General features: G+C 36.3%; 1 protein-coding gene across 1 annotated transcript in view; it reads right to left on the bottom strand.

Annotated features, from left to right (window-relative positions):
- Tex11 (testis expressed 11) overlaps positions 1 to 18,864 on the bottom strand; it is a 278,018-nt gene that overhangs the window by 124,905 nt on the left and 134,249 nt on the right. The window contains exons 16-17 of the mRNA XM_005358598.2: positions 17,045 to 17,130; positions 9,114 to 9,251 (exon numbers count right to left, since the gene is read on the bottom strand). Of these exons, the coding sequence (XP_005358655.1) occupies positions 9,114 to 9,251; positions 17,045 to 17,130 (224 nt within the window). The remainder of the gene's footprint in view (positions 1 to 9,113; positions 9,252 to 17,044; positions 17,131 to 18,864) is intronic.

Here is an 18,864-nt window from a genome sequence, read left to right as displayed (position 1 = left end):
GGGAGGCTGGGAGGAGGCGGATTTTTTTTTCTCAATAAAAAAATAAAATAAAAAAAAAGAAAATATCTGAAAAACATGTAACTGACAAAGGACTGATACTTCTAATATATAATGAAGTTTTTAAAATTCAACAATAAGAAAACAACTAAATTATAAATTAAGCAAAACAATTGAAGAGCCACTTTATCAAGTAAGACATACATGTGGAAAATAAACACACAAAATGCCTAACATAGCATCAGTGTGTACAAATTAAACACTGAATGCTACTACACATTTATTATAATGGCTAAAATTCAAAGCTAATATTGGTAAGCTGTGGAGGTATGTACTAGAACTCTCATTCACTGGTGGTAGAAGCGAAAAATAATTTAGCTACTTTCAAAGAGAATTTCATAGTTTCTTTAAAACCAAACATATTTTTGCTATTAAAATCCAATCGTTGGTGGTGTTCTGTGACCCTAAACCTAAGTAGGGAGCCTTACAGCCCAACTGTCTGGCTGCCCACCAGCCACTGACGTCCTGCAACTCTGGACTCAGGTAGTACATCTGTCCTCCAACATAGTCAACAGCCACCCTACCTACCACACAACCAAGGACTATGAGAAGTCCTGCAACCTCAAACCCAGGAAGGGAACTTTGAGCCTGCCTACCTCATTCATCAGGGTGCCCTAGACCACATGTAAGCTGTATCCCTAACTTGTGGCAGGGACCCTCAGTCTGGCCTCCATTGCTTTCTAAGGAATGGTGTGCTATCCTATACCCTGCCCCCAGGGAGTACCAACCATCCCTCTTGTAATCCTAGCCATTGATAATTAAAAATCACCTTTAGAAACCAATGACCCTTCCATCACTGTTGAATACCAGCAGGAGGATCTTCTAAGAGTACAGATGATTTGCTCCTAGGGTCAGAAGTTCCTAGCTAAAGCTGGGACTGTTTTTGACACCCCATTTGCACATCAACATAGGGTTTCACCAAGACTGAACTCCAAACACATTCAGCTAGTTCACAACATGACAAATTGTAGAAACATCAAACAAAGACGCAAGCACTCACTCAACAAAAGTGAGGCCATATCAAGACTACCATCAATGATCTAACTTCAGATGCCTAAGGCTCATCAAAAAACGTAAGCAACGTGAATAACCAAGATAATGTGTATTTTCCAGAAATTATACCCAGTACCCCTATAATACTTTCCCTGAGAAAAGCAAGTTGGTTGATGTAGAAGGTAATGATTTCAAAATAGTAATTGCAAATGTGCTCAAGGAACTCAAAGGTGATATGCATAAATTCTGAAATAAAGACTGTGAAAGCACAAGCAAACAGTGGAAGGGAATAAAACAACTCAATTAAATTCTGAAAAGAGAATTTAATAAAAAGAGCTTTCTAAAAAGCTAAAATAAAATAAACCTTGAAATGAAAAATTCAGTCAGTAAATTAAAAAGTCGATAGAAAGTCTCACCAATGGAATAGATCAAGTGGAAAAGAGAAGGCTAAGGCTTGAAGAAGAGGTAGAGAAATTGTACCAGTCAAAGAAAATGTTCAATAAAATATAAAATAGAAATAGAACATTTGAGAACTCTGAAACATTATAAAAAGGCCAAACCTATGAATTATAGATATAGAAGAAGGACAAGAAACCCAGGTCAAAGGTGCAGGAAATATTTCCAACCTAATTATAGAACAAAACTCCTCCAGCCTAAGGAAAAGATTCCTAGAGGCATACAGAATATTAAATAGACAGGACCAGAAAAGAAATTCAAAACAAAGAAAGGATACTAAAAGCTATAAGAAGGAACAACTCACATATAAAAGCAAGCCCATCAGAATAACAACTGACTTTTTAATGGAGACTGTGGGAGCCAGAAGGGCCTTGACTGACAGTCAACAAGTTTTAAAAGAAGGGAGATGCCAGTACAGATATAATATTCTGTGAAATTGTTATAGTTGATGGAGAAAGAAAACCTTTTCATGATTAAAAAAAAACCAATGTATTTAAGGACTTTATGAACACTAAGCCAGCTCTACAAAAGCTACCCACCCATCCACCCCTGTGCCAATAGCCATCTGCACAATCCGTGATTTGTGAACCTGCTTTCTACATGAGCTACCTTTGATGAGACACCCTTTTTCTCACCCATCCTTTCCTTTGCCAGTCATCTTACCTTGGTCTAATTAAACAGATTACCCAATAGCTTTATCTTCAGCAAAGAATTCTACCAGAATTTCGAAGAAGAGCTAATACCAATATTCCTCAAATTGTTCCAAACAATAGAATCAGAAGGAACATTGTCAAACACCTTTTATGAGACTACAATTACCCTGATACCCAAACCACTCAAAGATACAACAAAGAAAGAGAATTACAGACCAATCTCCCTCATGAACATTGATATAAAAATATTCAAAAAACTATTGGCAAACTGAATCCAAGAACACTAAAAAAAAAAAAATCATTCACTATGATGAAGTAGGCTTCATTCCGGAGATGCAGGGATGGTTCAACATATGAAAATTTGTCAATGTAATCCACCATGTAAACAAACGGAAAGAAAAAACACATAATCATCTCATTAGATGCCAAAAAAGCCTTTGACAAAATCCAACACCCTTTTATGATAAAGGTCTTGGAGAAAATTGGCACTAGGGAAATTCCCAGGAATCCACAAGGATGATCCCAGCTAAGACTCCTAGTAATAGTGGAGAGGGTGCCTAACTGGGCTTCCCCTATAGTCAGATTTGTGACTACCCTAATTATCATCATAGAACCTTCATCCAGTAACTGATGGAACCAGATGCAGAGATCCACAGCCAGGCACCAAGCTGAGCTACAGGGGAGTCTAGTTGATGATGGGGGAGGGTCTTGGTCCTGCCTCAACTGACTGTGTCAGGCTTTATCGATTCCCCATGGCGGCCTTAACATTTCTGAGGAGTGGATGGTAGTGGGTTAGAGGGAGGTGGGGGGAGGGGAAGGAGGGAATGGAGGGAAAACTGTGGTTGGAATGTAAAATGAATAAAAAAAATATAAATAATTCTTTAAAAGAAATGTGTGCATTTAATGGAATATTATTCAGTCTCAATAGAAAATCTGCAATGCGTCATAACAGGGACAAACCCTGAAGATGTTGCATTCACCGAAATAACAGAGTCATAGATAAACAAATAGTGTATGATTTCTACTTCTTTACAATATCTAAAATAGTCAAATTCATAGAATTTAAGAGTGAAATAGTGATTTCCAGGGATTAGAAGAGATTGGTAGGGAGTTACAAATTAATAACTAGTTATAGGTAAGCAAGATTGATGTTATCAAAATTTGTCATATAATGTTATATTGAAGTCAGCAATACTGTATTATGCACAAGAAATTAGTTGAGGATAGATTTCATTTTAAGTTTAATAAAATTAAAAAGTAATACTATTTGGGTTTGGATCTTGTTTGTGGATTTTTAAACTATTGATTAAATGACATTAATAGTTACATATGGGACTGCTCATATATTTCTCGTTCTTTTCTTAACTCAGTATGATAAATTCTATTTTTTCTAGGAATGCATTCATGCATAAAGTTGTTCAAATACCACTGCTCACTTTGTCTTTCTCATTTTCTTTCTCTCATTTTTATTCCTTCTTTGTCTTACTAGAAATTTGCCTGTTTTATTAGTTTTTTCAAAGAACATGGTTTTGACTTTCTGAGTCCCTTCTACTATCTGTTTGCTCAATATATGGGAAATTTCTGCAGGTAAATAGTTTTCTTTAAAATGCTCTTTCAAGTTCATCTTGCACTTGTTTTAGTAATTTCTAGTGAATAATATTTGCTTTAGCATTTACAATTTTCTTATAATATATTTATGCAAAATATTTAATGTATTTCCCACTAAGTGCTACTTCAGCACTAGCCTATAATATTTTAAGTAAAATTTTATTTGTATACTGCATCTATAAATATACATATTGTCAGTATAAAACCAATTATCACACAATGACCAAAACTACATAATCATTATCAATATTGAGAGATTTACAACACCAACTTCCCTGAATATGTCTTGGCCAGGCATAGATTTTGATATACAGTAGGCTGGATAATTTATATGAGACTCTAAGAGGGAAAAATTTAACCTATAGTGGTAGAAAACATATAACTCACTACTTGGACCTGGGAGTTCATCTGGGGATTGAATAGAAAGGAAAACAGTAAAACCTTTTACATAATGCATATTCTAGATATTCTATATCCAGATTGTGATAGTGGTTACACTAGGGTATTTATTTGCCAAAATTATTTAACTATATAAGAAAGTGAATATATTTCAATATTTAAATTATATTTCAATAGTTATTTCTTAATGAACATAGCAATCATATGAGATCTTAGTTCTAAAATTAAAAAATCTATAGTCCTCCACAGTCTTTTTGACCAGAGTAGAATTTATTAAATTATATTATCAGAACCAGATTTGTTAAATTATCAAACTAGAATTTATTAAATTTTATTATTAAACCATGTACTAGAGAGAGATCTGATGTTTGAAAATTCTTCTGATGCAAATATCTTCAATAACATTAAGATGAAATGACCAATCTATCTGTATTTCAATACCTTCAAGAAGAGGGTATTCCCGCCGGGCAGTGGTGGCGCACGCCTTTAATCCCAGCACTCGGGAGGCAGAGGTAGGTGGATCTCTGTGAGTTCGAGGCCAGCCTGGTCTACAAGAGCTAGTTCCAGGACCGGAACCAAAAAAGCTACGGAGAAACCCTGTCTCGAAAATTAAAAAAACAAAAGAGGGTATTCATCATATCTTTTAAAAAACTAAACTGTAGATAAATCTAATTGTCAGATAAGGTCCTCCTGTCATGACTGAAAATTTCATTCACCCATGGAAACAAGCCTTGTATAAATGTTTTCTTACTAGTAGCCACACACATATTGAAAGAACTATACCATTTATTTCTTAAGTTTTCATTTTTCAAGTTTAAACTCCATACTGCCTTTTAGCTCTAGTCATAAAACGAGTTGCCTTTAGTGTCTTCGTTAGTCCTTGAATGCCTTCCTCTTGGCACATTAGAGCTTGTCAATATCTTTCTTCAAAATTAGTCCCCAGCCCAATATTATGCTTCAGATCTGCTACAGAGCAGATCACAGAATTCTTACTGCATCCTTGTATGCATTATAGAGTCACCCTCAGTATCTGTGCAAGATTGGATCCAGAGCTCCCTACTTCCTTTCGGATGCCAAAATCTGTGGTTGCTCAAGTTTCTTGATTATACATAACCTATACATATCCTCCTGTCTGTTACAAATCATCTCCAGATTATTTAAAATACCTGATACAATGAAATGTGGTGTAAACCATTACTTCACCATATTATGTAACAAATACTGACAATATAGTCTGTACAAGTCCAGTACAAATCTGATTTTTTCTAAGTGTTTTTGATCTGCACTAGGTTACATTCATAGATGGAAAATGCATGGATACAAAAAGCTGACTGATTCAATATAATGTAAGTGAACTTTCTTAGTATTGTTTCTTGTTTAGTTCATAGACAACAAAAAGCCCCAAGTGATGCACATGTGCTTCTGTTAAAACCCCCATTCATCCATTCCATTCTATTACAGCTGGCTTTGGAGATTCAGCACAAGTTGTTTTATTGTTTCCTGTTTGTCTCCATCTTCTGAGAATGGCTTCATTATTTCAGTATATCAAGGTTCCTTCGGATCTGACTGTCTTCTAACATATCAGTTGCCCTTTTTAGCTTTGTGCTATGTGCTACATTCAATGAATAGTTACAAATGGTCCTGATCTTCATATTCTTATTCTAATTCCATATGATATTCCACAATATTTGATACCTAATTTATACCTCTCTTTTGTTACTATATGATTATATTATACATGTAAATCTTGTCTCTGAAATAATATTTTAAAACATTTATATAGTGGAGTAAAGTAAATCTACTTATTCTATAGTACCATTTAAAATAAGCATTCAATTACTTGTTGACTTGAAACCTCAAGTTAGGTGTTTAATACAGTAGAACTTCTTTGGTTGAGCCAAAATTAATCTTCACCTCATATTTCATTAAATGTTTTCATTTACACCTATACAGCTATATCTGAAGGGAAGGCAATAAAATCATTACAAAACCTTCAAAAGTACAAACAGAAGCCACAGTGCCATCTAGTGAATACCACTAGATTATGTACAGTGACCACAGCTGTAATGGAAGGGTATGATATTTAGAGCTTTATATAGTCGGTAGAAACAATATGAAACCAGAAAATGAAAGATAAATATTCAGTAAGCAGTCTTATCTTTGTGGCTGCTTTAACTCTTACAGCCATTTTGTGGTCATATAACATTGCCCTTTTCCTGCTCAGGTTTTCTTCTTAGTAGTTATCACTATTTAATTAGTCACAGGTCAAGAGACTACTACAGTCTTTGGTAAAATCTGAAACACCCTCTGTTTTTGCAAAGTCCGCAGGTTAAGAATAGTTTTATTGGTATTAGATGACTGAAATGAATCAAAAGACAAATATTTAACGCCACAAGAAAATCACATGAAATTCAAACTTTAGTATTCCTAAATATAAAGGTTTAATTAGATCACACTATGGGTACCTGCTTACATATTAGCTATGGCAGTGTTAGGTATACAAGCAGAGCTGAGTGTCGCATCAGGGACCATGTGACTTGAAAAATCTTAAGCATCTGCTGTGTAGCTCTTTACACAAAAACTGCTGACACCTATAACATATCATACTGGGGAAAAACGGCCTCTCCAGATAAACTAACTCCTCAGAGTCAGGCTATTTGTATCCTATCTGTTCATTCTTATATTCTCAATATCAATACTACTTAACATGTTAACATGTAGCACTCAGGAAATACTTTTAAATAAATAACTACTGAAAAATAGAAATAGTTCTTTTGGGTTAGAAAGTCTGGCAATAAAAAGGGGGACAATGGAACTGAAATTTGAAGAGAAGTGAAGGATGAAGGATTTCTTTTAATAAACAGCACTTAAAATAATTGTAATAAAGGAGAAACGGCAAAGCAATATTTATGAACTAGGACTGAGATGTGCAGAGTAAAGTTACCAAAAAAGTACTTATTTCTCTGAAATAAAAGAAAAGGACGAGTGAAGAGGAAATACTTTGATGAAGTTCATGTCAGTTGCTACAAGCTCAGCCAATCACATGGAGACCTTTTGCTAAGAAAAGGAAGCAATGAAAATGGCAGACAATGAAACTAGCAGAGTTAACAATGGCAAGATGGGAACAGTAAAACACTGATGGGCTACATTTTTCCTGTCTCTATCTTTCTATCTGTTCTACTATGTAGGAAAGTATTTTTTACATGTGCCAAGTATCCAGTGTCTGCGAGGAAGAGAGGAAGGATAAAACGAGAAATACGCTAACAACAAACAAGGTTACATGCTAATAAAACACCGGTTTCCTGCATGCCTAGTTTCTCCTCCTTACCGCCAACAACATTTGAACTCCAATTATAGGCTCAGTTCGGCAGTAACTCGAGAACCAATCCTGTCGTTAGTCAGAGATGTTAAGAAGTACTGCTTTAGGCTATGGATGTGCTTCAGTGGCAGGCCATTTTCCTAATATATGTGAGGCTCTAAGCTCAAACTCGAGCACCACACAAAAATTTCTAATTCTTGTAGAGCAAGACTAGACCTAGTCAACTTGCATTGCTCTTCTGGTAATTTTTTTAGATGGCTCTAAGCTGTGTCAAGTTTATAATTAATGCTAACATTTTTCTGTTCTTGATCTCCACAAAATCTTCTTTAGTTTAGCAAAAGGCATCAATGTGTGGTTTCCTGAGCTTGTAGCCACTGACACGAACTTCATTCACTTTCCTCCTCTTTATCCATCATGTAAATATCATTTCAAAGATAGGTTATGATAGTTGACTTTGGTTGTCAACTTGACTGGATCTAGAATTAACTAAGAGACATTAGTCTGGGCAGATCTGTAAAGGTATTTTCTGGAAGGATAAGTTAGGAAAGAAGATTCCCCACCCACCGAGTTTATGGCAATGCCTCCTAGCTACAACGCAGATATAAGAAGGTCCAAGGGTACAGCTTTTTGCTTCCTGTTGATGAGTGCCTCTACTCTGTTGCTGCTACTACCACAGTTGCTGCCACTGCTACTGTCATACTTCAGTGTCATCAAAACCCAGCTTCTTCAGCCTTCCAATTGGGGACTGAAGACAAGTGACTTTTCAGGAATCCTCTAGGCCTTTTAAGCATCAGACTGGGACTGCTGAGACACCCAAGCTCATATATTGAGCAGGCTACCAGAATCCCAGCCTTCGGAATGTAAACAGCCATTGTTGAATGTATCATTCTATTGGTTCTGTTCTTCTAAAGAACCCTGATAATGTACAGACTTTCAAAAAAAACCTATCAAACCACTACACTTATTCACATATTTCCCTGAAAGCTAACATAAAACTTAAAAGGAAACATCAACTTTCAGATTCCATTTATTCCATACTTGTCCTCATTTTTTGTTCTTCTAGGAATCAATACCTCAGATTATGTACACACTGTATGATATACAATGGAAGAAATGCCTTACGTGCTATTGGAAATATAAATGGACCCATCATTCACAAAATCTTATTTATCTTGTAGTTTCTATATTGTTTCCTAGTGAAGTTAAGCACTGAACTTTTCTTGAGTGGTTATAAATACAAGATAATAACCTAAAAGTAGAAAAAGTAGTTTCTTCATGCAAGTATCTGCTCTCAATGATGTTTAGCAAAAAATGTCGACCTTAAAATTTTAGTCTGCTTTAAGGACTATATAGCATATGATTAACAGCAAATAGCCTTTCAGAATATGGTAAATGATAAAGGGTAAGATGAGTAAGTAAAGGAATTTTCCAAATACTCTCTCCCCTTAAAACTTCTGCTTCATATTTGCAGTATACAAACCAAGAAGATGTCAATTTGACCTTGTTCATATACAACAGCACTTTCAGTCATTCATAATGTGTTATGACGTCAGAACACTGCATTTATCTATGTGCCAATGCACAGAACATATGCTGCCTCTGAAAATAGAGTAAGTAAATTAAAGCACCTTATCAAGTTGTTTCAAATGTAAGTAACAGGAGGCCATGTTCCTCTTCAGCTTGACCAAATCCAGCTTCTCTTGATCACATTCATACAACTTCAGAGAATAGCTGTACCAGTGTAAAGCATCAGTATAATTTTGAACCTAAAGTTAAAAAAACAACAAAATCATTATATGGAGATACCACAGATAGCTTATATATTCATTTATTGATGGACATTTGGGTCATTTTTCAAATGTTACAAATCTTCCTGGTGCGTTTTTATGTCAACTTGACACAGGCTAGAGTCATTTTGGAAGAGGGACTCTTAATTGAGAAAATACTTTTATAGATTGGACTGTGGGCTAGCCTGTGATTCATTTCTTAATTTTCATTGATGTGGGTCGGTCCCTTCCACTGAGAGTAGTGCCAACCTTGGTCATGGGTGGTATAAGGCTGAGCAAGCATGAGGAGTAGTAAGCCAGTAAGCAGCACTCCTTCATGGCCTCTGCATCAGTTCTTACCTCCAAGTTCCTGCCTTGAGTCCACTCTCTCCATATCTATTCAATATAGTTCTTAAGGTCCTAGCTAGAGCAATAAGACAACAGAAGGAGATCAAGGGGATACAAATTGAAAAAGAAGAAGTCAAACTCTCACTATTTGCTGATGATATGATAGTTTACATAAGCAACCTCAAAAATTCTACCAAGGAACTTCTACAACTCATAAACACTTTCACGAATGTAGCAGGATACAAGATGAACTCAAAAAAATCAGTAGCCCTCCTTTACACAGATGATAAATGGTCTGAGAAAGAAATCAGAGAAACATCACCCTTCACAATAGCCACAAATAGCATAAAATGTCTCAGAGTAACTCTAACCAAACAAGTGGAAGACTTGTATGATAAGAACTTTAAATCTGTGAAGAAAGAAATAGAAGACACCAGAAAGTGGAATGATCTCCCATGCTCTTGGGTAGGTAGATTTAACATAATAAAAATGCCATGTGCTATACAAAGGGTAGAGGCAAAGAAATACAACTGTCTAAGCTCTTTGGAGTCCAGAACACTGAACCCAAGACACTGGTCACTATATTATTTACACTGTTGGAGCTTGGTTTTGCTTTGCTCAAATTGTGATTGTGCCCTTGTTCTTCCTTCTTGGAGTAAGAAAATATTTTACTGTTTTTTTTTTATTTAGCAGGGGCCACTGTTATGAGACCTTGGATGTTTTAGAAAAACCTTAGCTATTTTACAGAGACTTTGGAACTTTAGAGAAACTGGGTATTTGAAAGAGACTTTAGAGTTCTTGAGAGACTTTACAGTTTCAGAGAGATTTTAGACATTTTAGAGGCTGGGTATTTTAAGAGTCTTGGAAATCTAAAAGGGACTGAACATTTAAAGTGTTTCAATTTGTAAAGACTGTGGGACTTTTAAAAGTTGGAATGTTTTATTGTGATGTTATTAATATAAGGCCTGGGCGATGAACAAGAAAGGAAAGGCTATGGTTTAATAGTAATGCGTTTCTATGTCAAGTTGACAAAAAGGATCAATTGTGCTAGCTCATTTGATGACTGGACACAGCTAGAGTCATTCTGGAGGAGTGAATTTTGATTGGGAATATGCTCCCAAGAAATGGGGCTATAGGCAAACCTAAGGTGCATTTTTTTAATTGATGATTGATGGGGGAGAGCCCAGCTCACCATGAGTGCTGTCAGCCCTGGATGGTGATCCTGGGTGCTCTAAGAAGAAAAGCTGAGCCAGCCAAAAAGAGTGAGCCAGTAAGCAGCACCCATCAATAGCCTCTGTATCAGTTCTTGCTTCCATGTTTCTGCCCTGACTTACTCAGTGATGAACTGTTACCTGGAAGTATAAGGTGAAATACATCCTTCTCTCCTTGAGTTGTTTTTGGTCATTTTACCACAGCAATAGGAACCCTAACTAAGGCAAATTTACTTTATGCGTACGTTTTTGTATATGCAACTTCTATGCATAAATTTTGTATGGATATTTACTTTTCTCTTGAATATATGCATGGGATTTAAAATGGATTGTATGAAAGGGGAAATATTTTAGGAAATAGCCAAACTACTTTCTAAACTGTATTGTTTCTTAATGCCACCATAAAGGTTTCAATTCCTTAATATTCCTACCACAATTGGTAAGTCCAATTTTTTTATTTTGATTATTCTAAGTAGTATCTCCTTAGGGTTTTAATTTGTGGTTCCCTAATGACTCATAAATCATTTTCTTTCATTGATTACTGTAGCAGAACATTTGTGTAATTTCTGTTCATATCTTTTAGTGTTAATTTTCAATTATTTTGACAATGAGTGTCCAATTGGTCTAGTAACATTAATTTTAAAGATTTATCTCCCATAGATTTATTTATATACTTGGTAAAAAACAAAATAGTTGAGCATATTTGTGTAGAATTATTTTGGGGTTCTTTATTTCTGTTGATCTGTGTCTATGCTTTTGACATTAATATAGTCTATAGAGAAACGCTGTGACTATATGATAATTATTGAAATTTATTCTGATGAGTTTTAGAATAATATTATTTCTCTATATAGTTTTCTCATTCTTTTGCTTGTAGGTTACTTGTAGCTTTAAGAATATAAACTTGAGCTGGGCAGTGGTGGTGCACACCTTTAATCCCAGCACTTGAGAGGCAGAGGCAAGTGGATTTCAGTGAATTTGAGGCCAGAATGGTCTACAGAATGAATTCCAGAATAACCAGGACTGTTACACAGAGAAACCCCGTCTCAAACAAAACAAAAGAAAACAAAACAAAAAAAAAAAACAAATCCAACTTGACAATCTCTACATTTTCACTGGAGTGGTATAGTTATTTCATTTAATATGACATTTTTATCTGCTTACATTTACATCTATCATCTTGCTATTTTATTATGTTTCTCTTTTAGCAAGTCACTGCTACATAGTTTAGATTGGTATAGAAGTTGTGATCTCCTTGCCTTAGCGTCCTGGTTGCTTGAATAAAAGGCATATGCTATTCCTTGCTCAGCTTATTGCCATTTGCTTTCTATTTATTTCATCTAACTTTAAAATAAAGGCTTTAAAATTTTTATGTGTATTGTGTTTTGCCTGCAAGCATGCATGTGTACCAAATGCATCCCTGTGCCGCCACCACCAGTGGGGATTTGCTTTTTATTCTCCTTTATTGATTTATTAGTTGTAACTTTGTTTTACTGTGTTAGGGTATATTGTATAAATGTTTAACTTATTATTGTAAGGACTTCACAATTGTGTATTTCTATTTCTCTCCTCTTAGCCTGTATATGTTATTATCATGCACAGTGTGATACATGATACTTTTCCATATGTTAAAAACCCCATACAAAAAAACCTTATTACTTTTGTTTAAGCAACCATTTTTTTTTAATTTATTTCTGCGCTGGGCAATGGTGGCACACACCTTCAATTCCAGCACTTGGAAAATAGAGGCCAGCCTGGTCTACAGAGTGAGTTCCAAGACTGCCAGGGCTACACAAAGAAACCCTGTCTCTAAAAAAAACAACAAATTATTTATGTGCATATGAGTGTTCATCTGGGCAAGAATGTACATGCGTACATGTGCGTGTATGAGTGTAGATCAATGTTATTCCTTGGGAGCCATCTACCTTGTTTTTTGAGACAGGATTTCTCATTAGGGCAGGAACTCTCTGATTAGGCTATATGGTTGCTCAGAGAGCCCTAGGAACCTGTTTTATCGCCAGCACTGGGATTATCAGCCTGCGTCTTTCTTTTTTTGGCATGGATGCTGGAAATCAAATTTAGGGTCCCATGCTTATATGGCAAGCACTTTACCAACTCAGCTATAGCCCCAGCCTTAAAGAGATTTTAATAAGAGGAAAATATCTTAATGTTTATTCATGTAATTAGCACTTCAAATGCTCTTCATTCTTTCGTACAGGCCCACATATCTTTCTGGGATCGGTTTCCTTCTGCTTGAAGGACTTCTTCATAATGTGGCTCTGGTGCTCTGCTCAAGTTATTGTAGCTTTTGAATAGCCTTTTTTTTTTCTTACTTTTCAGGAACTGATTATTTCACTATTTATTTATTTATTTATTTATTTATTTATTTATTTATTTAATTTTCCCCAGTCCGATCACATTTTCCCCTCCCTCCTCTCCTCCCAGTCCTCCCCCTCATCCATTCCTCCTCTTTTCAGAAAAGTGCACGTCTCCCATGTATATCAGCCAGTCAAGGCATATCAAGTTGCAGTGATACTAGACACTGCCTCTCCTATTAAGCCTAGACAAGGCAACCCAGTAGGAGGAAAGGGTCCCAAAAGCCAGTAAAAGAGTCAGAAAGAGCCCTTCTCCCACCGTTAGGAGTTCCACAAGAAGGCTAAGCTATACAACTGTCATATATATGTGGAGGGCCTAGGCCAGCCCCATTTAGGCTCCCTGGTTGTTCAGTCTGTGTGTTCCTATAAGCCAGGTTAGTTGATGCTGTGATTTTTCTTGTGATGTTCTTGAGTCTCTGGCTCCTGCAGCCCTTCCTTCCCTTCTTCCACAGAATCCCCCGAGGTCTACCTAATGCTTGGCTGTGGCTCTCTGCATCTGTTTCCACTAGTTGCTGGGTGAAGCCTCACTGATGGCAGCTGGGCTAGGCAATGATCTATGAGTATAATAGACTATCATTAGGAATCTTTTCATGTTTTACTAGCTGTGTTTGGTTCTATCCTAGGTCTATAAGACATCCAGCCTCTGGGTCCTGGCCTTCCAGGTAGTATCAAGGGTAGACTTCCTCTCATAGTAGGGGTCAAGCTGGATTGGTCATTAGTTGGCCTCTCCCATAATTTCTGTGCCAACTTTACCCTAGCATAGGCAGGGCAAATTGTAGGTCAAAGGTTATGTGGCTGGGTTGGTGTTCCAAACCCTTCACTGGAAGTCTTGCCTGGTTATAGGAGATTGCCGGTCAACTTCCTGAACAGAATACCAATAGCATAGGCACAGAGATCAACAATTAATAAATGGGACCTCATTAAACTGAAAAGCTTCTATAAGGCAAACAGCACCATCAAAAGGACAAAAACAGCAGCCTACCGAACAGGAAAAGATCTTTACCAACTCCACATCTGACAAAGGGCTGAGTTCCAAAATACATAAAGAACTCAAGAAACTAGACATCAACAAACCAAGTAATCCAAGTAAAAATGGGGTACATACCTAAAAAGAAATTTCTCAACAGAAGAATCTCAAATGGTTGAAAGACACTTAAGGAACTATTCAACATCCTTAGCCAACAGGGACAAGCAAGTCAAAAGTATCTTGAAATTTCACCTTACTCCTTTCAGAATAACTAAGATCACATAGGACAGCTCATGCTAAAAAGGATGGGGTAAGAGAACTCTCCTCCATTGCTGTTGGGAGTGCAAACTGGTACAGGCACTTGGAAGTTAGTATGACAGCTTCTCAGAAAATTGGGAATCAGCTTACCAGACCCAGCAATACTACTCCTGGGCATATACCCAAAGGATGCTCAATTATACCACAGGGACATTTGCTCAATTATGTTCATAGCAGCTTTGTTTGTGATATCTGGAACCTGGAAACAACCTAGATGGTCCTCAACTAAAGAACAATAAAGAAAATGTGGTACATTTACACAATGGAGTATTATTTAGCTGTTAAAAGCAATGACATCATGAAACTTGCTGGCAAATGGAGGTAACACAAACTGAGAAAGACAAACATGGTATGCATTCACTTGTAAGTGGACATTAGCTGTAAAGTCAAGGATAACCATGCTACAATCCAGAGATGCTAAGTAACAAGGAAGTTCAAGGGGAAACACATGAATCTCACTGTGAAGGGGAAATAGAATAGACATCGCAGGTAGACTGGGGAATCTAGATGGGGGTTAGGCCTGGGAACAGGACGGATCAGATGAGGGGAGGATGGAAGGAAAGAGTACTGGGAAAGACAGTTGGAATCAGGGGCATCTCTGAGATGAGCTAGAAACCTAGTGCAATGAAAACTCCCAGGAGTCTACGTGGGTGACTCCTGGCTAAGACTCCTAGCAACAGGAGCTACAGAGCTTTTGAACATCTTAAAGTCTTCATTTGGGTTTCATTTTAAAAGTTACTTTTAATCATGATAAAATGAATAATAAGAAATTTATCATCATAACTTTTGAAAAGAGAGAAACAAGATTTTGTTATGTATCATTGAGTAAAATTCTTACCACTACTCCCCCCAAAAAACCCTATCTTAACTAATTATAACTATGCAGGTCACTAGTATTCACCATATTATGTAACCAATCTCCAAAACTTACCCATTTTTTAAAAATGTAAAATTCTGAGGACTGAAGGTATGATACAGTCAGCATAAAAACAAAACAAAACTCTCTACCCATTCTCCACATTTTTACCTCATCCCAAATCCCTGACAGCAACCATGTACATTACATCTCTGTGAATGTGACTACTCCGTGCTTCTCATTTAAGTGGAACTGAAAACTATCTACTTGACTAGCTTACTTCACTTAGTAGAATATTCATTCTCAAGATTCATCCACATTGTAGTATGTATCACAATTCCTTATCTTTTCCCAATTAAACTATTTATTTAAAGAAACAATTCTTAAAAGCAGGTGTGTTTTTAAAAATACTGTATGCATTCATTGTACATTGTGCTGTGTTACATGAAAACATTATCATACAAATATATTCTGTACATTGAGAATTCAGAATTCTTTTCTAGGTTCATTAATATTTTCAGATGGCTATTCCTCTGACTTGAGATAGTTTCATTCCATGTGTATGTTGTCACTAAAACTATCCAAAACACTAGGGCAGGAACTTCTGATAACTAGGATCTCTCTGTATTATGCTCTCATTCTGATACCCTGTTCTATGAAGTCTAGCTCTTGGCCTCCCCAGACTTTCCACTCCATCTCTTCAAATCAGAATTCTTGTCAGTTCCCCTTCCTCCACTGTTGTCTGGAAATACATGGCAGTAAGCCTAATAGCTGAATTGCTCATTTTATCTTTCAGCGATCACTGGCTGATATTCAACGCCATTAAACTGACTTTTTTCAAGTATTTCAGGGTGTTTTTTTGGGGGGGGGAATTTGTTGCTTTGTTTTTTTTTTTTTTTGTTTTTTTGGGTTTTTTTTTTGAGACAGGATCTCAATATGTGGTCCAGTCTGGCCTAGAACTCTCAATGTTAGCCCAAACTGACCTCAAATCCCCAGATATCCACCTGCCTCCACCTCCTGGAAGCTGAGATCATGAGTATGTGCTACCAAGCCAGGGACTTCGACTTATATTTTTGGGAGGACTTTTGTTTAAGCAGGGACACAAAATGGTTCTTATTGCTACATTTTGGTTGAAAATAGAAGTACTAAACAACTTATATTTTTAAAAGGAAGTATTTCCCGTACATGTACACAAATATCCAAAATTTTCTTAAATGATGTAACGAAGAACAATTGTACTTTGCTTTTAAAAACCAATTGTCTGTAGTTTGAAGTATTTACACAGGAAACCAGGATTGTTTTATAATTTTTAAAGCTACTCTTAAATGCACCAATACTTTAAAGGAATAACCATCACCACCACCACCCAACTTTCTTGCCTTTCACATCAAATTACTTTCCTATCAGTGATGCCTTTACAAAAGTTCACAATGGAGGAGAATCATGTCTTACTATTTTTGAATAAACGTTCACACAATACCCATTGACATTCTACATTGTGAATATTTAATACATAGACATGTCTAAAAATAGAGATTATTAAATTTTTGTTTGCCTGTTTATTTGCTTATGGAGTAATAAGCATAGAATCTAGGGTCTTACAGATGCTACAGAAGTGTTGTATCACTCATCTGCTCTTCTCTGATTTTTATACTGAACATTGTGTTTTGTTTGTTGCAGAGGAGAAAAATAGAATGAATGAAAGAGTATTCCCAAACCTTAAAACTTCTGGCAGCTTTTTCCCACAGAATGTTGTGTAACCAATTTACTAGATCCCTTGTCAGTTGACTTCTTGTTTGGTGACCTGAAAACAAAACAAAACAAAACAAAACAAAAACCAAGTTCTGAGAAGAACCTAGATCCATTGCATTAAACGAAGAATGCTAACTATTTTCACAGGACACTTAATCTTATAACTGTACTTAATCTTTAAGTAATGTCTATAAAAGCAATCACACAGGCTTTCACCTTCAATTTTAGGTTTACCGCTAAAATTGATTATATAATACAATCAGAGTTTGCTAGAATCACTGTAATTCTTCCAACAGTCTGTGATAGATTTCCAGCTTAGTCTCTTTTTAACTTATTTTTTATGTTCCAAATTAGATTATCATCTGGTGCCCTAATAAGGTTATTGTGAATGAGCAGACAGCAATGTCAGAAATCATTAATAAGAACTGCTCATACTATTATACAGAAAAAGATCAGATCAAGTTCACAAGAAAGGCCAATTATACCTTAAAGCTTTTAAAAAGTACTTTAAGACCACGTTTACAGATAAACTTTATTCATTTAAATTGTAACTTGGGCCTGATTATTTCTGACCTAGACATTTACAGGATTCAAATACATTAGCACATTAAGGTTAAGTTTAAACTGCAATAGAATTCTATACCCCTTTCTCATCGCCCTTTTGACATAAACCATCAATTTCTGAAAATGTCTTCATTAGAACACTAATACTCTTGGACTCACCAATGGATTCAGCAAATGTAGCTTGTTTCATGGCTTAAAAACATTTATGTAAGAGTAACCAGCTACTTAATATGTCTCCTTAAAAGATTATAATACTTTGATTATATATGTAAACTCTAACTGAAATTTTTTGAAAATGAATTATTCTGTAAAATCAACATTTTTTAGTTAGCTAACAATTTCCTTTCTTTAAACATGCAGTCTAGGGCTAGGGAAATAGCTCAATCAGTAAACTGCTTGCTCTGTAAGAAAAAGGAGCAGAGTTTAATTCCCAGAACTCATGTAAAAAGTCAAGCATGGCAGCACATGTTCGTTATTCTTGTGCTGGAGAGGAGGATAAAAGTGGATCACTGTGGCTCACTGCTAGGGCGGTCTAGTTTACTCAGTTCACTCTGAGCTAATTAGATCAGGTAGACAGTTTCTGAGGAAAAATACCTCAGGTTGCACTCTGGACATGAGGGTGTGCACACCCCCTCCACATACATGTACATACACATATAAAAACATAAAATATAAATAAATGTCTAACTTTCTAGTTCTCTTATGTAAAATTTAACCTTTCCTTGACCATTGAAGGTCAACATCACCAAGAAACTAACTACTGCATTTTATGGTACTATCACTTTATTGCAGTAAGTAAAACACTTAGGCTCTCAGCTAGTTGGGAGGCTGAGGGAGCAGATTCACAGGAGCACAGAATGAGAAACACAGCAAGGCGCTATTTCTGAAATATATAACTTGTCTGGGGCTAAGGAAATAGCTCAGTCAGTGAAGTGTTCAACTGGCTGTGCCGTGCAGGCATGAGGACCCGAGTTTGGAGCTCCACACCCACATAACGAGCCAGGTGTGGTAGCATGCATTTGGAACACCAGTACTGAGGAGGCAGAGATAGAAGGATCCTTGGAGTTTAGGAATCTAATTGAATTAGCAAATTGAGGTCCTACTGAGTCAGTCTAGCTGAATTTTAAAAATCCCAGATCCCAGAGAAACCTTATCTTAAAAGATAAGGTGGATGGCTCTAGAGGAATGACACCTGAGGTCAGGCTCTAACCTCTGTAACACA

The sequence above is a fragment of the Microtus ochrogaster genome, chromosome X, assembly GCF_000317375.1.
Source record: "Microtus ochrogaster isolate Prairie Vole_2 chromosome X, MicOch1.0, whole genome shotgun sequence".
NCBI classification, from domain to species: domain Eukaryota; kingdom Metazoa; phylum Chordata; class Mammalia; order Rodentia; family Cricetidae; genus Microtus; species Microtus ochrogaster.
Note: the sequence above shows the minus strand (reverse complement) of the source record. Positions and strands in the feature narration are given on the sequence as shown.